We start from the raw sequence: 27,855 nt of genomic DNA, 5'->3' as shown, positions 1-27,855 counted from the left end.
ACATTAGAATTCTTTGAGAGAAAAAGTATGTTCTTTGTTTAAGAATATGCAAACAAAAAAGTCAGCTTAACTTTTCATAAAAGACTGAATGTTACTAAACCAACAGACTATAAACTTTAAACCTAAAAATATAAGCTTTATTAAAGGATATGGGATGGAGGATAAAAAAGCCATGTGCTAACAACAGAAGACTTCCGTCTTCTGAATTTATTCAAGAACGAGATTCCATAAAAACCAAAACAGAATAAGCCAACTAACTATTTGGGGCAGAAGGAAATACCAAGAAACAACTCTGAAATAAACATTATGGCCGATATAAAGTCACCTGTCGTATTTTGCACAATTTCCCATAAACCCAAATAAACCATTACTTTGACCTAAACGCCACCACAGTTATCATAGGGAGCATCATATATCCACAATGGATATTAAGTGCCAATATAAACCACCAATGTTGATTTAATGAACTTTAATGTGACATTACAGAAAAAAATAAATAAAATGCTTTTAATGCCTGAAACTTGAGTGAGCAAGAAATAAAACCAAAGAGATACATGAAAAAGAGCTACAAGTTTTCAAAGTTATAGTCAGAGCTAAAGTAGTATTTGGAAAAATCTTATATAACAGGTTGAGTGATCTGATTCTCAAAGTTCAGTGGCACATACTGTATAAGAGATGACTAATAATGGTTTGGCGTCCTATTAAAATTCTACATTTTGCTGTTCCTATGGTTGCACAAAAGAGGAAGAGGACCAAGTTTTTGTTATTCCCAGTAAAACATTAACAGGCAGCAAATGGCTTAGAAAAGGTGAATGAAATCACGAACAAATTGATATATTCAAATAATATAACGAAAAAACATTTTCTTGGTGTTCACACCAAAACCTTTTCTAAGATAAACTTTTTTCCATGAGGAAAGAGATGGTTATTTTAACAACACAGTGGAAGAGGGAATATTAACACAGAGTACACCTTAATAAGTATTCTAATCAACAGGACCCCAAACTGCAGAGACTCTTAGAGAAATCTCTTCCTGGCGTTTACTTACCTCCACTGACTGCGTCTTGCTCTTCACCTTCAGGAAACGCAACCTGGCTTGGCAAGCTATTCCTAGATCGGGTGACTGTCTCTAACTGGGAAGCCCGTCCCAAAAGAGATAGCTCATCTAGCACCTCTCCCTCTTTGGCCTCGAGATCAGATTTTGAAGTGGTTAAGGGTTTTATACTTTCAGGTGCCATTAGCCTACTGGAGTCATTCAAACAGGCTACCGTGCCACTGTCCAGGCTCAACACTCGGGCCCGAGTCTTGGCACTATTTGGGCTGGAAGTCCGCCGTGCTGTCCGCTTTTTGCCAGTTCCTTCAGGACCCAGATGGGCTTTGTGTGCGTGCTCAGAGTCGGCGCCCCTTTCTTTAGGGGCGTGTTTGGTCTTTAGGGCGCTGTATCTGCCCTCAGGAGACTGACACGAATGAGAAGTGGTGCTGGAAGAGCTATCACTGCTGAACTGGTGAGCAGACTGAACACTCGATGTTCTGCTCAAGTCGCTTTGGTCACTGGAGTCCTCGTCATGACAGAATATAGCACTGTGTGGCTTGGTACCAGAAACACCTCGAAAGGACACATAGTCCCTATGCCGACTTGAATCAAAACTACTAGCCCGTTTTTTTCCTGTCCGTTTCCTGCCTGACTTATGGGCAGAAGCTGTCCGGTGGATTAAGCTGGAGGATTTAGGTCGGACATCCCCTTCCTTTTGCTTTCCACCAACCTCTTTAACAGCTTTTGAATCGACTGAAACAGCTGACTTATCACTCTCCTCCTCTTTGTTTTCAGCAGTTTTCCCAAGTGGTATGTCCCCCTGCGGCGTAAATTCATTGGCGTGAGGATTTTTATTGGCTTCTTCTGATGCAGAGGTGCTGAGACCTTTCTGATTGTGCGGCTCATCAGAGGTATTAGAATCCTTGGCCTCTTGAGCTCCACTGTTGGTACTTGCTTCCAAGGCAGTCTTTTCACTGCTAGTCCTTTTGTCACTGGCACAGTTACTCTTGTCCTCAGGGTCAGCACAGCACTCTTTCTTCTGACCACTTTTCTTTCCTACTTTGGGAGACTCCTCATGCTCTGACAAGATGCTCTCTATGTGAGTGGAGCTGGTCTGTTCGCTTTTATAGCTGCTGACAGTGCTGTGCGTGTCACGGTCTGTCCCACTGCAGTAGCTCTCTGTTGAGCCACTACTGCGTGTGCTCAGGCTCCGCAAGCTGTCCATGCTTTTGTCTGCTTTCAAGGGTTTGCTTTTCCCACTTCTGGGAGGTGGCTGAGAGTTACTGTTTTTCAGCTCACCAATAAGCTGAAAGTCCCCAGATAAACAAGAATTTTCCATCAAGGATTCTTTGGATCCAGAATGAGGTTTGGAAGATTCTAACTCACTAACAGGATCTAACCCACGTCTTTGCTGATACAGAGGGAAGTCATTCAGTGAACTGTCTGGAAAAGCCACAGCAGAGCTAGAAGTCCGTGGTACACCTCGCGGCCGGTGGTCTTTCCGATAAGAGTGTGAATGTAAAGGGACAAGAGAAGCTACTTCTGTGTCACAGGCGCTGGACAGAGATTGATCCACATGGTGGTGGTGGCTGTGACTTGGCAGGCTGACTTTGTCACTGAAGTCCCTGGGTAAGTCCTGTCCACACGAGGATAAGGAAGGCTGAATGGAGACGAAGGAATCATTGGAGACCAGACGGAAGAGCTTCTGGTCAGCTGCCAAATCTGTTTCAAACATATATTTGGAAATGTTAACATAAATCTGTGATCTGTTTTTCTGTTTAATAATGGAAAGAATTCACGGTGTACAGTAAATCAAGCATAAACAATTTCTCAAGTAGCTCACTGAACAGCAGGTGACCAGTCATTCCCAAGGGCTGCTTTCTACTTCACAGCTGTACAAAGAAAGCTTTCTATTAATGGAATGAACGGAACTTTCAAATCTCTGACTAACCTCAGAAAAAATTCTACAGACTATCAACAAAAAAATAAGAAGCAACGAAGCATTATATTTTAAATGGACCTGGATTTCTATACGAACTCTGTTCCCTCACTTACTAACTGGGTAACCTTGGGTTACCTTTCTAAGCCTGTTTCCTCATCTGTAAAATGTGATCTCAATCTCACTTTAGTACCATGGGACAACTCAGTCAGTCACATACATTGCTTAGCACAATGCCTGGCACCAATTGAAGCCAGCTATCGTTATTTTACCTAGCAAAATAAAAAAATCTTTTTTTGAAAATCTAATTGTTTTATAAATCCACAAAAGCCTAGAGTAATCAGAAACAAAAAAATCAAAAGACTGATAAAAGCCCAAACAAGATATGAAATGATAAGATATCTTACTATTTATAATGGTTGAAAAAATTAAAACAATAATTTCAAGGCAAGATACATTTTATCTTTCACCACTGATGCAAGAGTTACAAAACGCTTCATGAAAAAAAAAATTTATCCTCCCCATATCTGTATGACTATTTCTTTAATCCTACATTTAGGGCAATGATTAGTCACTTGAGTTACCATATATACTTTTATATATATATATATGAAAATACGGACATATATAAATACGGATATACATATAAATAGATCCACCTACCCACCTACCCTACACTGTAATTATTCTTGAAATATAGCTTGACAAACAAACTGCACAATAGCTGACTTTTTAATACACCTTTTGATAGACAAGGATGGCTAAATCTGTTAGTTCAACTAAAAAAAATACTATTACTGTATTTATCATAACTGCATAGAAAAATACAATAATAGATTCTATATTAAGTCAGACTCTTCCCAGAAGAATTATCTTAAATAGTAAAAGCACACATTCTCCTCTAAGATTAAAATAAGAATGAACTGGAGTTCCCGTCATGGCTTAGTGAACCCAACTAGTATCCACGAGGACACGGGTCCAATCCCTGGCCTTGCTCAGTGGGTTGGGGATCTAGCATTGCTGTGAGCTACGGTGTAGGTCACGGTCTTGGCTCGGATCTAGCACTGCTGTGGCTGTGGTGTGGGCCAGCAGCTATAGCTTCAATTTGACCCCTAGCTTGCGAACCTCCACATGCCATCAGTGCGCCCTAAAAAGACCAAAAAAAAAAAAAAAAAGGAAAAAAGAACGAACTACTAGAAATATTTGTTATTAAAAAAAATCTAAATGTAGATTAGACCTAAATAATTAAAAACTTAGATATAGCCTCTAGAATGTACCATATAAACTGTGATTTATAAATGACCCCTTAGGCTTTATCTTATGTTTTCAAGTCTTAGATAAGTGAAAACAATGTTCATTTATTCAAAACTTCACCACTATACTTGGGTTCCTATATTCTCTAAAAGCCCAAAGTTTAAAAATCAGCACTGTATTAACTTTTCTTTAGTATTAATTAATAATGTTATTTCTAAAAACTCTCATATATATCCCTAATAAATAATCATGGGACGGTGCAATATTAACATTTCAAGGATATGAATTTTATAAAACCACTTAACTCTAAGCAGGTAGGTGAAAATAATTCTAATGCACAAGACAATAAAAAATACTAATTATCAAAACCAACTCCTTTCTAAAATATTAATAAAGCAGGAATTTAAGTTTTTCATTTTAAAAGACTCAGCCAAACTTACTTTTTCTTTTCTTTTCTTTCTTTTTTTTTTTTTTGCTTTTCATAGCCACACCTGCAGCATATGGAAATTCCCAGGCTAGGGGTGGAATGGAAGCAGCAGCTGCCAGCCACAGCCATGTAGAATCTGAGCCACATCTACAACCTACAACTCACAGCAAAGCCAGATCCTTAACCCACTGAGCAAGGCCAGGGATCAACCCAGCGTCCTTATGGATGCTAGTCGGGTTCGTAACCTGCTGAGCCACAGAGGGAACCCCAAACTTACTTTAATACGTATGCTTTTTCAATGTTGCTAAATAAATATACCATAATTAGTTTGACTTTGTCAGGAAGAACGTTAGGTGGTTTTAGGAAATTTTCAAGTAAATACGCTTTCTCGGACATTTTTCTTACTGGTAGCAATATCGCCAAAGACAGGTTCAAATCAACCCAGATCGATACTATTTTTCACCTAATTAAACCAATTTCCCATGACTGCTACTAGTAGTGCTCAGGATAAGAAAGGCAAACTGCTCATGGTGGTGTAAACTGGTGTAACCAACCTCCTGCAAAGCTTTCTGGCAATATACCCAAAAGCCTTCAAAAAGTATACTTACCTTTTGATCAGTAATCTATTTCTAGAAATTTCTGCTAAAGGATAAAATCAGATATGTGTATATGTTTTAGAAAAAATTGTTCACCTCAGGTTGTTAAAAAACTCCTTGAAACACAAAACTATAAAAGTGTTCAATAAAAAGAGGCTGAATAAATTATACTGTCTTGTAATAACACCATGTAGGCACTAAAAACATTTTCAAAGATTATACAATAATATGAGAAAATACTTATATGAAAAAGATGGCACTACATTAAAAAAAATTATTCCAGTCTGTAAGAATTAAGATTACTAAGGGTATATGTGCATATATTTGCAGAAATGTTTAGTGTAATTACATTTAGCCATAAAAAGGAATAAAATCCTGATACATGCTAAGTGAAAGAAGCCAGACACAAAAAGCACCATATTATATAATTCCATTTATATGAAATATCCAGAACAGGCACATGCATAGTGACAGAAAGTAGGCTAGTAGTTGACGGACAAAATGGGGAGGGGGGTTATAATAATGGTATGGTTTTCTTTTTGGGGTGATGAAATGTTCTTGAACTGGACAGTGTTCATGGGTGCACAAATCTATGAATATACTAAAAACCACTGAATTATACATTTCAGAAGGGTAAATTTTATGGTATTTGAATCATATCACAATCAAAGGGAAAAAAGTGATACACCGAAAAATATTATCAACAATTATCAGTGGCAGAAGTGTAAATTATTTTCTTACTTAACTATATTTTCTAAAATTAATACATATTACTTTCATAAACAAAAGTCATACCTTCCTCCTCTCTTCTAGATCATCCCAATCGATTATAAAAAAAAAAGTTATTTCGCTTACATATTCTTACACAATCCAAGTCTCCTCCTTTATCTTCACTTCCCCTGTGAGCTATCACCTTATACCTCTGATCTCTTTTACAAAAATTCCCCAGAAGAGTAGTCTATATTCACTGTTTATAATCCTTTCTCTCTGACATGTATTTTACTCCCTCCCCATTAAGGAGCTTATCTAGGTCACCAACATCCTAACACTGTTAAGTCCAATAGTCAAGTCTCAATTTCATATAACTTAACCTATCAGCAACATCCAATAAAACAACAACTCCACTCTCCTTGATATGCTGGGATATAACACCTCAACCTCACCGGTTGTTCCAAATCAGACCTATCAGACTTGAGTGGCTCAGAGCTCAATAGTTAGAACTGTTCATTTTTCTATCTATACTCTCTCTTTTGTAAGTCTCATCCAATTTTCTGGCCCCAAAGTAACTAAAATTCAGCAATACTTATAACCAGTTCCTTCATCTTCTACTTGAGCCCAGGAATCATATGGGGATGGACTAGGGTCCTGATCTGCGGTAGGGAAGACATGAGTCAGGCTACGGAGGGAAATATAGATAATCCCTCCTTAGAAGAGAAAAAGTAGAGGACACATCCCCACACCCTGTTTTCTTCCAATCCTGAATCATGTTGATAAAATGAACAGTCAACTAACTGCTAACCAGCTAACTAACGGTCACTCACTGACCTATAAATCCAAACTAGCCAGAGAATCAGAAGAGCCCCAACTGATATTTAAGCAGAATGAACAACAGCCACTAGGTGGTGCCAAACAACAGCCAAGCCCTAGAGGCGTCTAGCTCCAACTCCTGGCCAGCTAACCACATAGGCTTTCTGTGTTCCTCAACTTCATGCTAGCCCAACCCCACATCTGACATGACGGATTTTTTTTTTTTTTGTATTTATATACTGAAAACTCCTAAATTTAAAACCTTGATCCAGATTTCTTACCTGAAATCCAGACTTATCATACCATCTCCTAATTATTGCTGCTTAAAGGTCTAACACAACTCGTACTTGCTAAGTCCAAACTGAACCCTCTCTTACTCTCCACCATGCTCTCCCCACCCCTAAATCTGCTCCTTCTTAGTGGTCCCCCGTTCAGTTAACAGACTCCATCCTCCCCATTATTTAACCCCAAATCTTAGAGTCATCTATAACTATTCTTTTTTTTTTTTTTGTCTTTTTTGTCTTTTTGCTATTTCTTGGGCCGCTTCCGCGGCATATGGAGGTTCCCGGGCTAGGGGTTGAATCGGAGCTGTAGCCACAGCAACGCGGGATCTGAGCCGAGTCTGCAACCTACACCACAGCTCACGGCAACACCGGATCGTTAACCCACTGAGCAAGGCCAGGGACCGAACCCGCAACCTCCTGGTTCCTAGTCAGATTCGTTAACCACTGCGCCACGACGGGAACTCCCATCTATGACTATTCTTTATCTCATACTGTACACCCAAATCCATCAATATATCCTCTCATTAACATCTGCCACACATGATCAGACCACCTTTCATGCCCTGACCTGTGCCCTGATTACTGCAATAATCTGTTAACTGAGCTCATATCAGGCTTTGTCCCTTTTAATATAGTTTCAACTTTGTTCTAAGCCATGATATGCTCATCTGCTAAGTAACAATAATAATGGTATTAACGTCAAATGCTCATCATGAAGGTTAACTGGATGAACACATATATAATGCTCAGAAGACCCAAACCAGGGTTTGAGAAGGTAAGGCCTGTAGAGCCAAAGCAGCCCTGTACTAGGTTTTCTAAGTAAAGTTTTAGTGTAACACAGCCATTCCCACCATTTATATGTTGTTTACGGCCCCTTTTGCTCTACAATGGCAGAGCTGAGTGCCTACAAGAGAGAGATGTGGGCAAAAAAACTATAGAGAGGTGTGCTGACCCTTCCCGGGCAACTGTGTGCACTGGGTCAAAGTCAAACATCATTATCTTTGTCAGTATATATCTGCAAGGGTAGATCCGTGTGAATATAATTCCCAACCTTCCATACTACAACATGCTTGGGTCCACAAGGTACTTGCTAGATGAAAATAAAGAGTCATATGACCCATAAACACAGTGGCATGAGTCCCTCTAAGATCATAAACCAGTTTTTGAGACACTTTGGTGATTACACATTATAGAAAGGAATACTGTAATTCTCAGAGATTAATTCACCTTTCCTTTTTAAAAGAAAACAGCTTCTATACATATGTTTAAAAGTATTTTTTGAGGGAGGAGGAGGCATGGTTGAGAGGCATGGTCCACAAAAGCAAATAAACAATGATGAGGTGCAACAACTGCAAAAAAAAAAAAAAGCAGTGAGTTACAGTAATAAACCTAAAATTGCAAGTACCGGTAACAAAATATACTTATAAGAACCAGACCTAGGAAAAACACTAAATTCGCAAGAAAATGTCACAACTCAGTGATCTATCTGTAACCTCATTAAAAAAGTCTTATAGTTATAAATAGGAAATTTATCAGTCTGCCTGCCTACCAAACATCACCCTAACAAAAACAACATGCTGGAAATACGGAGACAGGTTTAAAATCCAGTTCTGGCTGATTGATTATAAGCTCCACTTGAAATGGGTATAACATATCCATCCCGCATGTTTGAACATTAAAAGTCACACTTGAAAATGTGGCATTTCTTTATAAAAAGAAAAGGAACTCTATAAAATCCAAAATACTCATTTATAATGGCGTCTGAATAGGAGAAAAAGTATCACTTAAAACCAAAAGTTTCATTAAAAATCTGCTCCAGGAAGGCACTGTGTTAGAGGCAGACAAACAGTTTCTCTGTAAGTTCAACAGCAAGTTATTTCTCTGTCAAAACACACTGTCATTTCTGCAGTTGAGCAGCATATGCAGCAGTTGGCATTCAGAGGTCATACTGGATGGAAAAGAAGTTTTACATCCTAGGTTATCACTAAGCAAGGCAAGATGCTCCAACCAACTAGATAAACTGTGGATTTTTATCTCCGATCCCATGTTATTCTGGGGCATATGCTCATCAAGTTTCTCTGTTTACTTGGCAAAACATGTATAACCTAATTCCAGAAAGCTGTAAGTGCATATGACACTGTGTTACTGTTATCCTAACAAATCATTTTAATATTTCTTAGAAAAATACTGTATTGAATTATTATAATCTTCTGCCCAAATATGAGCATTCCACAAACTCACCCTAGTCAACATAGTATATAAAGTCATCATGAGGTTGAATGTTCTTACCTTGTTCTTCACTTCCTTCCTTACAAAGACTAGAGCTCTGGCCCAGGCTTAAGCTGATATCATCAGAAGTCTTAGCAGTGTCTGTATCTCCTACAAAGTTAAGGGAGACATACGATGACATTATAGTAAAAGTAAAGGCTGTACAGTGTGGCATAACGAGAAGGACACAAGGGAGTATACTGGATATCTAGCACCTAGAGCAGTTTTTGTATCAATATTTCATGAATTAATAAATTTTAGTACTAATATTAAAGGAGTACAATAATGGAAGATGCATTAAGCTAACAGGAAGTAGTTAGATCTACTGTTAGTTCACATAATTATTCTTGTAGTGCTACAAACCGAGTCTGAAAAGCTTCATAATATTAACCAATACAACTACTTCTTTGAAAAGAAGTTTTAAAAAGGAAATGCAAATTATGTATGTAATAACAACTTGAAACAACTTAAATTCCCTCCCATGGAAAAATAAGACTTATAAAATTATAGGGCAAAAATAATAATGAGTTATCTGAAACATGTATTGAATAAAAGGCATATATAAGACGTACCTTTTTTTTAGTGTCTTACTTGTGCCCAATTTAAAAGTTTCATATTAAATTACTTAGTTTAAAAGTAATTTAAAACTCATAAAAGTATTTTCCCTCAAGGCAAGGAAGTTTCTTAAAGACTCATAAAAGTATTTTCCCTCAAGGCAAGGAAGTTTCTTAAAGACCAAAATTTATAATTCATACAACATAATGCAAATGGTGAAATACTTCTATGAAACTGGGACAATGAAAGGGGAACACAATTTAAATCAAGTAATCTTTTTTTCTGGCCATGCCTGCTGCATGCAGAAGTTCCTGGCCCAAGGATCAAACCCTAGCCAAAGCAGTGACAAAGCTGGATCCTTAAACCACTGGGCCACCAGGGAACACCTTTAAGAAATCTTTAAGATACATAATTTTATCTACGAGATAATTTCAAGACTCACTTTTCATTACATGTAATACATGATACAGTTATTTAAAAAAGAAATGGAAAGTCAGAAGTAACTTTCAAGTTAGATGACGCTTACCTTTAATAGTTGCTGCTGTTCCAAGACGAGAGGAACCAGATCCAATCTAAAAATGTGACAACAAAGAAAATGCTAGCTGTGTCATCAGTATAGACTAAAGAGATGATGAAGTGAAATTATATTATGAAAACAAGTCATCAGTCACTTTTATTAATATTAAAGTCACCTGCTGGGCATTACGTGTCAGAGCCACATACCCTATTTGCTGTGGCGCACGCTGCATTTGCAGGACAGATGTGCTGGGACACTGAATTCCTCTGCATTCTCAGGACCACAGAGCCCCCAGGGCAAGAGCCTCCAACCCAAGCAATCCAGGTCATAAAATTATTACCATTTTTACGTTGCATCCTGACATGTCAAGTTATAAACAAAAGCAAAACTAGGTGTTAAGTCTATCTGAAATAAACTTAGACTTGTCAGGGTGTATAAGGGCAAGTTTGAAGAACAAAACACATTAACGTGTGCTACAAAGAGCAACTTAAAATTCTTAGTGTACCAATATGTACTTTCCTGAGTTTCAGACAGAAAGTTAAGTACTTCTTGGTAGACTACTAATATCATATTTTTAAAGAATAAAAAAAACCCAAGGCATCCACAAAAAAAAGGAATTTTTAGTACAAATGCTAAACAGAAAACTAAAATCAAGATAGTATAACATCCCCCTAAAACTTCATAACCATCATTTATTATACTACCGTATAAACAAATACCACAAATTCCATGAACACATTAAGGAAACGAAATGTAACAACATGACAGTTATTAAATCAACATGTCTGTGTAACTCCTTCTATAACCTGTTTTCAAGGAATTCAAAAAGAAAATAGTCAAGCAAATTTAACATCTCATAATAAAATCAAGAGCATTCATATACTTATATTTTACCAAATCCTCTATCTTTCCTTTCATTGATTCAACTGAACAGGAATATACAGTAAGAAACGTGGTCAAAATACAGGTTAATATTGACCTTTAAGTTGCATGAGGGACTTTTTTGATCTGGATGGCAATTAAATGGGTGTACACATATGTAAAAATCCACCAAGCTGTACACTTAGTATGTGTATACTACACTATGTAAAGTTAGATGTCAGGGAAAAAGTAAGTAAAAATAATCACAGACATACAGGTTAAAACTACTAATAAACTCTTGTTGTAGCCAATAAAAAATAAGCTTTGCAATTTCTTTGAACTGTTTAAGTTTGGTTCTCCTGATTTTTCCTAATTTCTGCTTTCAATTAGCCACAAAAGGCACTGCAACTAGAGAGAAAAAGGCCAAAAAGTACTTTACTGCAAAACAAAGTTTCACTCTTATTACACCCGCTAAATAAATTATAAAACTAACATGTTAATTTTTTACTAGAATAATAAACACAAAACTTCCTAGACAGAAATTTAAAAATAAGCAAGCAAACAAAAATACCACTTTATGCACACCCTTCTAAGATTTAAAAAATTTAAAAAAAGTTATCTGAACATGTATATGGTGGTCATTTGTTCATAACCTCTAAGTGTTTCCTTTTTCTCTCCTTAACAAGTCTTCCATTTTCCTAAGATGCGGGGCATATATCTTTTGATTTGTGAGAAGAGGGCCTGGACACTGATCTAGATGCAGCCCTGGTTCTGGTCAATGAACCTGTGCGGGAGTCTGCTGGAGGGCTTCCAGGAAAGACTTTTTCATATCAGACAAGATGATGACCAAGGACCATTTCTCTGCCTGACACTGTCACCTGCTTCTTACTTTTCAACGGGATCATACCTGAAGGTGCTGCACTCATCCTGCAACAACAAAGAAAAGCCAAAACAACTAGGGAAATTCCAACCCAGAGCCCTAAAATTATTGAGGTGCTAAACAAATGCTACACAGCCACCTCCAAACTTAGGTGACAAACACAAACTCCTATTTCCTTCCGTCAATTAGTGGAGTTCTATTATGTGGTGACACAAACAATTTTTTTTTTTTTTTTTGCTTTTTAGGGCCACAACCGAAGCATATGGAGGTTCCCAGACTAGAGGTCGAATCAGAGCTACAGCTGCCAGCCTACACCACAGCCACAGCAACACAGGATCCAAGCCGCATCTGTGACCTATACCACAGCTCATGGCAATGCTGGATCCTTAACCCACTGAGCAAGTCTAGGGATCAAACCTGCATCCTTATGGATCCTAGTTGGGTTCATCAACCGCTGAGCCATGAAGGGAACTCCAACAAAAATAATTTTAGGAATTCCCATCGTGGCAAAGCAGAAACGAATCTGACTAGGAACCATGAGGCTGCAGGTTTGATCCCTTGCCTTGCTCAGTGGGTTAAGGATCCAGCGTTGCCGTGAGCTGTGGTGTAGGTCGCAGACATGGCTCAGATCTGGCGTTGTGGCTGTGGTGTGGTTCGGCACCTACAGCTCCAATTAGACCCCTAGCCTGGGAACCTCCATGTGCCGTGTTACGGCCCTAAAAGAACAAAAGACCAAAAAAAAAATAATAATAATTTTAAAAGATATAATGGGTGGTAATATTTTGCTATTTTCTGTATTATTTAAAGTTTATCCCCCCAAAATATAAGAGTCATGATTGTTCACATGAGAAACAGAGGATTAAGAATATAAATACAAATACAAGAATACAAATACAAGAATGTAATGCAGTCCCCAAAATGTCACTGTAGAAAAACACCTAACGATATTAACATTCATAAAATATTCAGTAAAGAAAACCAAGATCCAAAGAGCAAACACACTAAAATCCCTTTGTTTAAAAAAGTTTATTTGATTATGACATTATGGATGGTTTTTATTTTCTTCCTGCTGCTTTCTTTCATTTGCTAATCTAAAAACAAACACATTTAAGAGGAAAAACCTAAGAAAAAAATGGTATCTTCATACACTTAGAGGTGAAATTTTTATTTGTGTGGTTTGTACAAACTAAAATGGCCCAGTGTTTCTTCTCTTTGATAAGTGCCAAAGGAAAAGTTCAAGAAGGATTACAGATGTCAGAGAAGAAAAATTACTTCTAAGTAAAGAGCTGTCAGGCAAGGCCACTGTTCCATGAAGCCTTGCCCTCTCTCTAGCTGGAAATAATTATTTTCTCCTCTGAAATCATTAGCTCCTTTTCTGTACCATTTCTATAGCAACTATTACTTTGTATCTGATATTTCTTTGGCAATCTATAGCATATTTATGACTTACAGACCTCTACCATGAAATTGCAAACTGTTTGAGGTTAATAAGACCTATGACACATCCCAGACCATCAAAATGCCTTAAATACCATCTAGCACTAAAATATTTAAAGGAATATAAATGAGAAAAGGAAAGAGAGGGAGGTAAGGACAGGTTTTTTAAAAAGGCAGCAGGGTAGGGAGGGAGAAAGGGAAGGAAAATGGAGAGTAGAAGATGGAAGGCAGAAGGGGAGCAGGGGCAACACTGACTACGGTAGAGCCGCTGTGTTCAAGGAGTTCGCTATCAAGTACAGGAGATATTTATAAACAACTACGACAATGTGTAAGAAGAGCTACATACATAAAAAACAAACACATGTAAAAGAGGCCGGGGTATCTCTGTATTGGTAATATCTCTACCAATATACAAAAGGCCCAACTTTACTTCCCCACTTCAGCTTCCCTACAGGATAACAATGTCAATAATTTCTTTTGTTGCAACCACTACAAAACAGAAACACTAAAATCCTAGTTGCACAATGGCCTCTGATATCTGCCCATTTTTACTAAAGAGTTAATATTTAAAAAAAAAAAACAAATTAGATACAGACATGTTTTAACTACACTCAAGATGGGACTCCCTCCCTAAAACAGGCAGGGCAAGTTTCAATGGACACGATGCGAAGAGTAGAGTTACCAAAGGTGACTGGCCATTGCCATGTCCTTTCATCTGGCCTACCAAAAAGAAAAAGGAAAAAAGGTATGGCTCTCCAAAAGTCTGCTGGAAAAACACAGGCTTAACCCCAGGGTAATCTGACATTGCCAACACTTGCCAGTAAGAAGAAAGGCCAGGTTTAATTAAGAATACAAAATATGCAGCCATATTTAAAGACTAAGTCATTTCATTCTATAAAAAGAGACTGAGAAAAAGCACAAGGCCCACAAAAAAAGAGGAGAAAGGTTAGCAACACTTTCCTTCAAACTAGCATTGTAGGAGTTCCCGTCGTGGCGCAGTGGTTAACGAATCCGACTAGGAACCATGAGGTTGCGGGTTCGGTCCCTGCCCTTGCTCAGTGGGTTAACGATCCGGCGTTGCCGTGAGCTGTGGTGTAGGTTGCAGACGCGGCTCGGATCTCGCGTTGCTGTGGCTCTGGCGTAGGCCGGTGGCTACAGCTCCGATTGGACCCCTAGCCTGGGAACCTCCATATGCCGCGGGAGCGGCCCAAGAGATAGCAACAACAACAAAAGACAAAAAAAAAACCAAAAAAAAAAACCTAGCATTGTAAAAAATGAAACTTAAAAAGCATTAATGTAGTTAAAATGTCACAGCCCTTTTCCAAAATCTTCTTTTTCTTTGGTTTTTTTTTTGTTTTTTTTTTTTTGCTTTGCTTTTCAGGGCCACACTGGCAGCATATGGAAGTTCCCAGGCTAGGGATCTAATTGGAGCTGTAGCTGCTGGCCTACACCACGGCCACAGCAATGAGGGATCCGAGCCCCACCTGCAACCTACACCATAGCTCACAGCAATGCTGGATCCTTAACCCAGTGAGTGAGGCCAGGGATTGAACCCGTATCCTCATGGATCCTAGGTGGGTTCATTACCACTGAGCCATGATGGGAACTCCCTTTTTTTTCCTTAAAAAAAAAAAAAATTCATTTGTTTCCCACTCCATCTGCTTGTTAAGGAAAGAAGACACATTTAAGGACCTAAAACAGTTGTTTTACACTCACTCACAATTAAAACTGTTACCAAAATGCAGCAATCCAAATAAATCAGAAATGCAAATCAAAAAAAGGCAATTTTTTATTGGAATACATGAGGGAAAAAAGGCCCTAGTAAAGATTTTAATTCACAGAATATGGTATCTTTCATAATTTTATTTTTAGGTTGTGTACAGCTAGCAATGTGGAATAGCAGAATACTGTGGGACAGTCAGGAGAACTAGGTCTGCTACTTATTCATTTGTTAAATGAGGAGCCAGGTCTGATTCTACCACCAAATTGTTCTTACCTCTATAGATAAAAAGTATTTAGCAATGATGAACCGAAAGTCAACTGTGCAGAAGGCAGTATATAGGCAGTGGAAAAAAAGAGGGAAATCTCCCCTGTATAGAGTTACAAACTACCACATATCATCATACATCAAAAACTTAGTGCTGAATAAATACGATAAATAAGGGCTCTGTCTGCAAGAGAAAGGGGCAACACCACAAGGTCTTTGAAAATCATGATGGTTTTAAGAAGAGTTAGGCTGGAAAATAAAGAGGGCTAAGTCTCTGGAACGCAAAAGAGGAGGAAGGAAGACGGTTTCAGTCCACATGCAGTGCAGGGTAACAGGAGGAAGACTGGCATGAAAAGCAAGAAATGAGGTCTAGCCTACACTCTATAAATCAGCTATTTCTTCTTCCAGATAATGAAAGTGCTGAGACAATGACCACTAAAACTCACGGTTAATCTCTAGTTCTAAAAAGCTATAAGCACTTTAAAGTTCTCACTGAGCCTACCGTCTTATGTTTCTAGAATTTTATTCTAGCTGGTATAGTCATTTATTTGCTGAGAAGGCAAGAAGCAATAACTGGGACTTTTGATTAGTGTGAGAGATGCTTGGGCTCAAAAGGAGAAGTACAGCAGAAAACACCCAGCTGGGGTTAGACAGAATGAAAGTAAAGCCAGCTTCAGCGAAGTTCCGAGATACTTTCAAAATTACTATTTTAAATTAAAAGTAAAAGTTATATAGCAGAAAGACACTAAAATTGGCAAAAGCAGACTTGTATTCTAGTTCCAGCTCAGGATGTTCCATCGATAACCTGAATGAGATTTTGAGGAAGTTATTTCATTTTTTTGTTGCCACTTTTAAACTAGGGGTAACTACTAACACCTGTACCTCTCCAATACAGACACCGCGAAGGTAAGCACAAGCTAGAAGCTCATTCCTAAAGGCACTCACCAACGACTGTCTTGATCCAAACGAACCCCAGGTAATGAGCACACAGAATGTGCCCAGCAACAAGGAACTTATTTAACATGACATTTCTGGTTTAAAACAGTATTAATAAAAGATGACTGATAAACAATCAAAAAATTAGTAATCAGCAAGATAAACCCAAACACAACTGACAATACAGCGAATATGTGAGACCACCATCAGAAGCAGGTTAAAGAGCAAAATAAAACAGCACAGGTTCCTACCTGGTTGCTTGGATCTAGGCCAGCATAAGAATTTCTTGAACTGCAACCAACTGGGGGTGTGGCCTCTCGAATGAACTCAGACATTTCGATCCCCCCACCAGGATCACTGTTGGGGGAAAAATGAGAAAAGAAGAGTAACTTTCATTATTCCACCACAAATGGTTTTTCTTCTTGTTTAAGCTATTTTGTCTGTAAAATTAAGAGGTTCATATATTTAATACAGCAATTGGAAAAAAAAATTCTTCTTCAATAAGTCTGATAATTTCAACTATTTTTTTTTGTCTTTTTGCGATTTCTTGGGCCGTTCCCGCGGCATATGGAGGTTCCCAGGCTAGGGGTCCAATCGGAGCTGTAGCCACCGGCCTATGCCAGAGCCACAGCAACGCGGGATCCGAGCCGCGTCTGCAACCTACACCACAGCTCACGGCAACGCCGGATCGTTAACCCACTGAGCAAGGGCAGGGACCAAACCCGCAACCTCATGGTTCCTAGTCGGATTCGTTAACCACTGCGCCACAACGGGAACTCCTCAACTATTTTATAACCATGTCACTGCTCCAAAATATTTACAACTCTCTCCCAAACTGCCTACGTCCAATCCAACATTAGAAACTGGCCTTAAATACAACTGTAGCATACCAAATACAGCACATATTTTATGTTAGGTGCCATAAAACCACTCTAGCAAAGAGATAGCTTGCCTTTTGTTTTCCAGTAGCAAAGAGAAATCTATCACTTGTAGATCTCACATTACCTGATCACTCCAGGAGCACGGCCTGATTGTGCTGCATGAACATGCTGAGAACTGTCCTTGTCAAGCTATTTGTACCTGTGTTTTTTAAGTTAACAGAATTTAACTGGGATACTAACTTGTCTTACAGAACCAGAAATCTAAGATTTTAAATTTGCACATGTTGAGTTGGAAGGCCTAAGTTAAAAAAGTGAAATGATGCTACATAGCAACAACGGGTAGTAGAAAGTGAGAGAGAAAAGTACTAGGTTCAAAGAACAGAGAGGATATCCACATATAGTACTTACAGATAATGGGATTTCCCAACTGGGAAACAAGATCACACCAAACTCCAAAAAACTTTCTACAATTTTATAATGTTTCCTCAAGAACACAACTTTTAAAACAACTCTGGCCTAAAAGTTATCATAACCCTATTTTTTTTTTTTTTTTTAGGACCACACCTGTGGTATGTGCAAGTTCCCAGGCTACGGGTAGAATTGTAGCTGCAGCTGCTGGTCTACTCCACAGCCATAGCAATGCCAGATCCAAGCCACATCTGCGACATACACAGCAGCTTGTGGCAACATGGGATCCTTAATCCACTGATCGAGGCCAGGGGTCGAACCCGCATCCTTATGGATACTAGTCGGGTTCTTAACCCATAGCCACAACAGGAACTCCCCCATAATCCTATTTTTGGCCCAAAGTTTTTTATTCATTCTATTTGGTACACAAAGTAAGTCAATAAATTTTTTTAACTATTAAGGATAAAAAGCTCTGGAATACATGCTGAACATCACTGTGGACATCACAACTTTTCTGGTGAACCACCTCATCCCAAGTCCTCCTACGGTTCTGGGTAAGTAATGCTGACCCCACTCTCAGGTTTAGGGGTAAGCTTTACTGGTCAAAGCCAATCAGCATATCTCAATCTCTTGGTCGTGGCAATCAGTTGTTCTAGAAAAAGCACATGACCCAACTCAGTCTGTTTGAAGACAGCCCTTAAACATAGACTTTTCAGTAACATGAGCCATAAATTACTTTAAGCTTGCTTGGGTGGGGTATTCCAACAGCTGCAATCAAAAGATCTAGGCAGGAGTTCCCGTCGTGGCTCAGTGGTTAATGAATCCGACTAGGAACCATGAGGTTGCGGGTTCCATCCCCAGCCTTGCTCAGTGGGTTAAGGATCCGGTGTTGCCATGAGCTGTGGTGTAGGTCACAGACGCAGCTCGGATCCCACGTTGCTGTGGCTCTGGCGTAGGCTGGTGGCTACAGCTCTGATTAGACCCCTAGCCTGGGAACCTCCATATGCCACAGGAGCGGCCCAAGAAATGGCAAAAAAAGACAACAATAACAACAAAAAGATCTAGGCAAAAGAGAATTGGCTACAAGTAAGTACAACCTTCCATTTATGTTTCTATCACTACAGCTATTTGAATTCTAATGTATGCTTTAAATTAATGGCCTCATAACTATCATGTCTTTATTTGCTTACTGGGTCCCTAACTCTAGGCCACTGCCTACAGCTAGCTAATGTCCAAGAATGGAAATTAGCTTTGTAACTTGCTACCCATTTATAAAAATAAAACACACTAGAACTCGGCTACAAATATGATGGCCAACTCCGCACACAAATGTCCATGTGTGAGAAAAGTAGAAGTATGTTCAAGTTTGTGGGCCATTTGTTATCAAGTTACTCAAGCTATCAAGGCCAAAATGAGAAATATTTTTCCATGTTGGAAAAATCTTAAGTGTCTATATACAGGCAGCTATCATCCACTGAACTACTGATGAGTAATAACCTACAACATTACTGTTCACCTGAATGCATTCTCTAATTCAGATTGCAAAGAAATCAGAAGATGGAGAGCATGGTGAAGAGCAAAGAATATTCAATACCACAGAAAGGATAGAGTCCTCATCTTGCCTAGTTTACATGCATCAGTTTTAGTGACATGTAACTTACATACCATAAAATTCATCCACTGAAATTGAGCAATTCAATGACTTTTAGTATCTTCATAAAGTTATGCAGCCATCACCACAGTCAATTTTAGAACATTTTTATCATCTCAAATGCAAACCCATTTGGCTGTTACCCACCCCATCCCTCCCCCATAAGCCCTAAGCAACCACTAATCTACTTCCTGTTACTATAAATTTGCCTATTCTGGATTTTTTTTCATATAAATGGAATAACATAACATGTGGTCTTTTCTAACTGGCTTCTTTCACTCAGTCTAATGTTTTCGAGGTTCATCTGCATTGTAACACTTACCAGTGCTTTATATTTTTATGGCCTAATAATATTCCTGTATAGATAGAACACATTTTGTTTATTCACTCATCAGCTGATGAACACTCTTGCCTAGTGTTATACATCACTTTTAACAGCAAGTCCAAATGATCACAATTGGAACATAGTTATTATGAACAGCAAAATGAATATTACTTATTACATGCCAGTCATAGGAGCACATGCTTTACTTGAGTATTCTCATGAACCATTCCCCTGAAAATTTATGATACAAATACTATCATTTTCATTTTACAGATGAAAAAACTGAAAACCAAAAGGTGAAAAACTCTGCCTAAGGTCTCAGAGGAGTAAACAACATAAGTCAAATCACTGGTATATGGAGTTCAGGTGGGAAGGCAGGCAATGCATCTTACTTCCTCAGCCCTCTCCAACGTTTATCCTATCTGTTCTTTCTGAGGTTTTTCCCTACACACTTGAGTGTCATAACCAGTCAGGATTGAGATAAGATTTGAATACCAGAGTCTAAGACACCACTAATGCCTTTTAACAAACAGGCACTTAAGTTCTCTTTCCAATTCAAAACCAGGCATAAACACCATTATCAAGGGCAGATCTCTTAACCTCAGCACTACCGACATTTGGAGCTACACAACTGTCGACTGTAGGGGACCTTCCTGTACACTGTAGGATGGTTAGCAGCATCCCCGACCTCTACCCACCAGATGCCAGTAGCACTTCTCCTGGTTATGACAACCAGCAATGTCTCCAAATATTGCCAAATGTCTCCTGGGGGGCAGGGTCATCTCCGGTGGAGAAACAATAATCTAGAACTAATGCTCAGTGGCCAACAATGAGGAAGGAGGTATTAAGGGAGCCCCCCCCCCAAAAAAAAGGAAAAAAACAAGCAGGCAAAAAGCTTCATTTTAGAAAATATAAATCCTCTTGCAAACCTACTGTATCTTTCTCTTCTCTACAAATTCAAAAATAGAACTTTTAGTCGGCTATCAGTGTCCCAACATAATTTCTTTCTTTCATTTTATGGCGCACCCACGGCATATGGAAGTTCCCAGGCCAAGGACTGAATCCAAGCCACAGCTGCAACCTACACCGCAGCTGTGACAACACTAGATCCTAAACTCACTGCACCTGGCAGGAGAGCGAACCCACTCAGTCAGATTCTTAATCGACTGCGCCACAGTGGGAATTCCCCTAACACACAAATTATCTAAGAATTTTCTTTATTAGTAAGACTTGCATACTTTTGGTCATGGAGATTTCAGCATATACCTGGAAAGTATCGTAGTTTACAATTCTCACAGAAGTGATTTACTGCAATAAGCAATACACCAAATTTAGGGAATTTCTATCTTTATATTTTAATTTCCTCATGTGTTAAAAAGAAAATACCAGGAGCAGAGGAAGGCAGAAAAGCAGAATGGGTCTAATCTGAATTATAAAAGAGACTTCACAAATTAATTTAATTATTATCATTAACTTCTCAGGCTTTAATTGGAACTTCACAGCACCATTACAGTACTAAACTTACAAATCTAATCTGAACACAAGGATGTTCATAAAAGTATGAATGGATAAAAATAAAGTTCCTAAACAAAATAAACCTTCAGAAACTTTAAAATTAACCTGCCTATATTTTAAACGAATCCTTAAATTACAATAATGAAAAGAAAATATGATCTGTCTCCAAATATTTGTATTCAAATCCTAAAAGTCAATGTGCTCAATTTCTTCTTCTAAAACATTAGGAATGTAAGGCAAACATGAATGACTTTGACTCTTTCTCTAAAGAGTTAATAAGCATTTCTGAATTGCTATGCCACGGCCAAGGAAAACCAGAAGCACATGTAGTATGAGTCCTACTATATTCATTCATTCATGTAACAAATTGACAGCTGTAATGTACCAAGCATAGTATTTTCCTGTTCATTTCTGTTCCTCAGAACAAAGATTTACAAGTGGCAGAGTGGAGGAAAGGAGATGTCAAAAGCAAAAATCTACAACAAAGATCTTATTTAATAGTGAAACTTGAAAACTCTCTTTAAGATTAGTAAAAGACAAGGATATACACCAACACTATTTCAACTGATTTTGATTGATTTCAATTGGCTATAGCTGTTAGAAGTTAGAGCCAATGAAAAGTTAAACAAGAAGCATAGGGATTGAAAGGAAGAACTAAAACTGACATCATTTATAGAAAATTTTAAAAAACCTACAAAATTTTACCATTAATAAGGAAGTTGAATAAGGTTACCGGATACAAAGTAGCTTGCTACACTACATTTAATGGGAGAAAAACAAAAGGTAAGTACAAAAATCATATAACAGCAGAAAAAAAATAATAATTTGGCAAATTTAATAAAAGCTATGCCAGTCTTTTAACGGAGAAACAATAAATCTTTACACTGAAAGACATTAAAGAAGACTAAATAAATGCAGAGATTCAATATGGTAAAGATATCAATTCTCAGCAGAGGAATCTATATATCCAATGTAATTCCAATAAAAACCCTAAGTTCTTTTCTTTTTTCTTTTTTTTTTTTTTTAATTTTCCCACTGTACAGCAAGGGGGTCAGGTTATCCTTACATGTATACATTACAATTACATTTTTCCCCCAGCCTTTCTTCTGTTGCAACATGAGTATCTAGACAAAGTTCTCAATGCTATTCTTTTTTCTTTTTTTAGGGCCACACTGCAGTATATTGAAGTCCCCAGGCTAGGGGTCGAATCTGAGCTATAGCTGCCACCTATGCCACAGCCACAGCAACACAGGATCCACGCCACGTCTACAACCTACACCACAGTTCACGGCAACACCGGATCCTTAATCCACTGAGGGAGGCCAGGGATCGAACGGCATTCTGATGGATACTAGTCAGGCTGGTTACCACTGAGCCACTATGGAAACTCCAAAACCCTAAGTTCTTACATACTTTGCCCAGCAAACTGTACATGTATATATCAAAGATCAAGGAGCCAAGAATAGCAAAGTCAGTCCTAAAAAAGAACAAGAGAGGAGGTTTGTCCCACCAGGTATCAAAAGTCATGCTATAAAGATAACAGCAATTAAGATAGTGTGGTAACTGCACAGGATAAACAACTTGATCAACAGAACAGACTACAGCTCAGAAACATACCCTCCTCATAGGAAAACTTAAATTATGACAAAGTAAATAACACAGATTACCAGGACAAAGTCTGTTTAACAAATACTGATTAAACTAATTATTAATAAAGAAAAAAAAAGGTCCCAAATCCTTATTTGGCAAAAGATCAAAATAATTTACAGTAAACCTGAAATGTGAAAAGAAAAACGAAACTTAAAAATAAGGGAGTTCCCTAATGGCTCAGAGGGTTAAGGATCTGATGTTGTCACTGCTCTGACTTGGGTTCGATACCTGCCCCCAAATTGCCACATGCCATGTGCACAGCCAAAAATAAAACCATAAAAAGACAATATAGGAAAATACCTTGTTTTTCCTTTTTATGGCTGCATCTGCGGTATATGGAAGTTCCTGGGCTGAGGATCAAATCGGAGCTGCAGCTGTCAGCCTATACCACAGCCACAGATTTGAGCCACATCTGCAACCTACATCACAGCTTGCGACAACACTGGTTCCCTAATCCACTGAGCAAGCCCAGGGATCAAACCCACATCCTCATGAACACTATGCTGGGTTCTTAACCCGCTGAGCCACAATGAGTAATTCTCTTTCTGATATATCTGTGGGAAATAATTTCTTAAACAAGATGAAAATGTTAATTACCAAAAAAAAAGATAAATGTATATTAAATTTAAGAATGTATGATAATCATAAATTTTAAGCAAAGAAAAATGACAAGCTACAAACTGAGAAAAGATGTATGGAATGTATATAACCAATAAAGGAGTAGTTTAATGAATACATTTTTTAAAAAATCCTTTTTCTTAAACAATAAGAAAAAGAGGACCCCAAAGAAAAATGAAACAATAAATGAATGGGCACTGGAAAGAGCAGAAAGCTTAAAATGACCATATATGCAAGATAAGATGCTCAACCTCATTAGTTATCAGAAAGGATATGTCAAAGTCAAAATGATACACTTATAACACTTACCTGTTAAAATGACAAAATGTTACAACTGACCAGTAGCAAATATTGATGACAATATAAAATAATGACTTTTACAAACAGTGACAGTATAAACTGGTACAATCATTTTGGCAGAATGTGAAAAGACCCTGTGAACCAGCTTACATATACTAGATATACACATATGAACCAAGAGACATGTACAATAATGTGTTATCAGGGCAAAAAAAAACTAGAAATAATATGAATGGCTATCAAGAGAAGAACAGATAAACTGTAGTCTATTCCCATAGCAGGAGAATACACAGCAGCAGACGTGGTATACAATATTCTGCACACAAAAAAGCTCTTCACAGAGAAATACATACAGTATGATTCTGATTAGGATGTCATAAGGCAGACAATATTAAATAATATATGTTTAGGAATACCTACAAAGACTGTATTAACAAAAAGTAAAGGACTCACTAACAGAAAATTCAAGATAATGGTCACTCCTGAAGAAAAAAGAGTAGAATGAAGTGGGAAAGGAATACATGAAAACTCATGGTATTTGTATCATGTCCTATTATGTGGGTAATTAAGTATGCACTTGATTATTACACTCTAAATTATACATATAATTCATACAGTTTGGAAATACATATATTTCACAATAAAAAATTTTGAAAGCTAAAAGAAGATAGAAAAATTCAGTAACAAAAGCAATTAAAAAATACACACAATTATCCAGAATAAGTACTAACAACTATTGAGCAATTACCATGTATCAGAAGTGGTTCTAAGTGCTTTATATATATGATCTCATTTATGCTAATAATCCTATACGACAGCACTATCATTTCTCATCATCCAGATGAAAAAGCCAAGGTATAAAAAGCTTGAGTAACTCTCCTGAGGTCATACTATCACGAAGTGATTCAAGCCCCTGGCAGATTAAGTACAGAATATATTTTCTGTTTGCTTACCCAGTGAATAAGGGTATGCATTTCCTATCAGAAATAGAATAAAGAAGTATGTAGAACCAACTAGAAAGACCTGAAGTTTTATGAGACATAGAAGACAAGTGACTAAATGGATATATATAGACCATGTTTCTGAGTGATTCCTATTTTAAAAGTTGACTTCTCTTCAGATTTAATACAATTATCATCAAAATTCTACTGAAATTTTCAGGAAGATGAGCACACAAGGGAATATATCACACACATTGAAAAAAACTAAGTATATGCATTAGAACAACTAAGATAATACTGAAAGAAACATACTGAATAGGGATTCACACTGCTCAGTATTAAGTATATCAGAAAGCCATAAAAAAAAAAATAGCATGTTATTAACAAAAAGAGAAGTCAACGGGGCAGAAAACAAAGCCCAGAAATGCACATAATAAAAGTATGCTATATGAAAAGCAAGAACTTGAAAATTACCAGGGGAAAAATGCATTGTTCAGTGTTGTTGGTACTAATAAACTTAAGAAAGGAAATTAGAATGTTTCCAAATTGACTTCAATTTAAGAGTAAAAAATAAAATGATAAAAATACTGAAAGTAGATACAGGTGGACATTTACATAATTTGAGGGAAGAAAAATTATCTTACAAAACTTGATATCAAAGATAAATCTAATAAACATTCATAGACTAGAACAGATCACAGAAAAGTAAATGGTGGCATATAAATACATAAATAAAACACCATTAAGTGAGGAAAAAGTATTTGGCACAAAAGACAGAGCTGATACCCTTCATAAATATCTTCTCTAAGTTAAGAGAAAAAAAACTAACCACTGAGAGAAAAATATACAATTCACAAAATAACAAATATAAATGGAACAACTCAAGAAAAATACCTCCATTTCACCTGCAATCCAAAAACTGAAAAACTAATCAATGAGATATCTACCAGTTTGTGAAAATACTAAGTACTCAGTGTTGTCAAATCTGCAAAATGAAGAGGACTTCAAACTGCTTGTCTTAGTAATTAAAGGGAAATTTGGAATTTGGCAATACAGACTAAAAGACTTTTAAAATAGGTCTAGCTTTCTAGTACTTCTACTTCTGGTAAATCATGATAAAAAATTTAATCATTTAAACTTTAAACATCAGAGTGCTCAAATATTTAAATTTAAATTTGAAAATTACTGAAATAACCCAAAAACAAGATAGCTAAATTATGGTATATCCACAAAATGGAATACTGTGTAGTTATTTAAAAAATAATCACAGAAAAAATGTCTTCACTAGTTAAAAACATTTCCTGAGTACCTATCAGTCCCAGAGCCTGTTATAGAACCTAGGACTATAATAGCCCGCAAGAAAAACAATGCCATGCCTTCAAGAAGCTTATAATGTAAACAAATGATTAAGTAAGACATATTTCAGATAGTGATTAATGGTATTAACAAAACTATTACAAAGGTAAAATATCTGTTTAATGAACAAATAGGGGAATCACTTAGGGACAGACAAAAAATTAAATCAATGAGAGAAAAATGTAATCAAAAAGAGACAAATAAAGCCTTTTAGTGCACTGGGGAATATATAGAAACATTACATGTCTTAATAAACGAGTACAACTTTTAATGATATTATTGACATCTTGATACCTGAAACATTACATATTATACTGAGTGGAAACATGGCATGGTGAAACGCATGAACTCCAGAGTGTAACTGTCTAGATTATTTGATCTTTCTCATTTTACTTTCCACATGTGTAAATCAGGGATAGTAACAACACCCACCTCATAAAACTGTTTTGAGGACTGAATAATCTTAAAAATATCAGGTGCTCATACAGTAACTGTTTAAGAATTACATTAGGGGTACCTGCTATTTCTATAAAATCACAATAGCTTTTGGCTCTAATAAAGTAAATCCATCTGTCCAGAATGAGAAAGTGAGTGAGGCCAAGGCAATGGGATAGACTGTGACTGAGAGCAGTAGGGGGACTATTTTAGCTGGGACAGGAAAAGAAAGACTCCAGGAGGGTGACATCTACACAGAGCTGTACCTTAGGAAGACAGTCGTGCTAAGATCTAGGGGAGGAAAAGCTGAGTCTCTAAGGTGAGAATATAAAATTGAAAAAAATTTACAATAAAGTGAAAAATGTAGATTGTAAATGTCAGGTAAAATATTATCACAATTTCCTTCAATATATAGACATTTTTTATATGTATAAATAAAAAATAAATGCTTAAATTTATAAGCTACTATTTATTATATCTTTAAGTGGTTCCATTGGTTTTGGTCTTTGGTGTGAATAACTACTATGGCTATTATTGTTCTAATATGTTATTTATTAATAAGGCCAAGGATTTTTTTTTTGTCTTTTGTCTTTTTTTACGGCACATGAAGGTTCCCAGACTTGGGGTCTAATCGGAGCTGTAGCCGCTGGTCTACACCAGAGCCACAGCAACGCGGGATCCGAGCTGCATCTGCAACGTATACCACAGCTCATGGCAACGCTGGATCCTTAACCCACTGAGCAAGGCCAGGGGCCGAACCCACAACCTCATTGTTCCTAGTCGAATTCATTAACCACTGAGCCACAACAGGAACTCCAAGGCCAAGGATGTTGATTTATTCCCAGATAGACAGTTTTGCTAGGGTATAATGTGACAATCATATCTGTCACTATATCAGCAGAAGATCAACCATTGCCTCAAGACCACATAAACATAACAGCCATGACATGGAGTTCCCATAATGGCTCAGCGGAAACAAACCTGACTAGTATCCATGAGAACATGGGTTTGATCACTGGCCTCGCTCAGTGGGTCAGGGATCTGGTGTTGCCATGAGCTACGGTGTAGGTTGTGAATGCAGACTGGATCCTGGACCCCAAGTTGCTGTGACACAGTCCGGCAGCTGCAGCTCTGATTCAACCCCTAGCCTGGGAACTTCCATATGCTGCAGGTGCAGCCCTGAAATCTAAATAAATAAATAGAACAGACATGACATCATAATAACGTCATTGTACACATACACCATTACACATCATTACAAACTGAGTGACGTG

The 27,855-nt window shown here is 37.6% G+C and overlaps 1 protein-coding gene across 7 annotated transcripts in view; it reads right to left on the bottom strand.

Moving 5' to 3' along the window:
* Nucleotides 1-27,855, bottom strand: part of PCNX1 (pecanex 1) — a 172,573-nt gene that overhangs the window by 101,500 nt on the left and 43,218 nt on the right. For all 7 annotated transcript variants that reach the window (XM_047796813.1, XM_047796818.1, XM_047796815.1 and 4 more), the window contains exons 3-6: nt 16,753-16,858; nt 10,410-10,455; nt 9,350-9,439; nt 1,049-2,755 (exon numbers count right to left, since the gene is read on the bottom strand). In XM_047796813.1, the coding sequence (XP_047652769.1) occupies nt 1,049-2,755; nt 9,350-9,439; nt 10,410-10,455; nt 16,753-16,858 (1,949 nt within the window). The remainder of the gene's footprint in view (nt 1-1,048; nt 2,756-9,349; nt 9,440-10,409; nt 10,456-16,752; nt 16,859-27,855) is intronic.

The sequence above is a fragment of the Phacochoerus africanus genome, chromosome 9 (assembly GCF_016906955.1).
Source record: "Phacochoerus africanus isolate WHEZ1 chromosome 9, ROS_Pafr_v1, whole genome shotgun sequence".
NCBI lineage: Eukaryota > Metazoa > Chordata > Mammalia > Artiodactyla > Suidae > Phacochoerus > Phacochoerus africanus.
The sequence above is the reverse complement of the archived record's forward strand: the minus strand, read 5'-3'. Positions and strand labels throughout refer to the sequence as shown.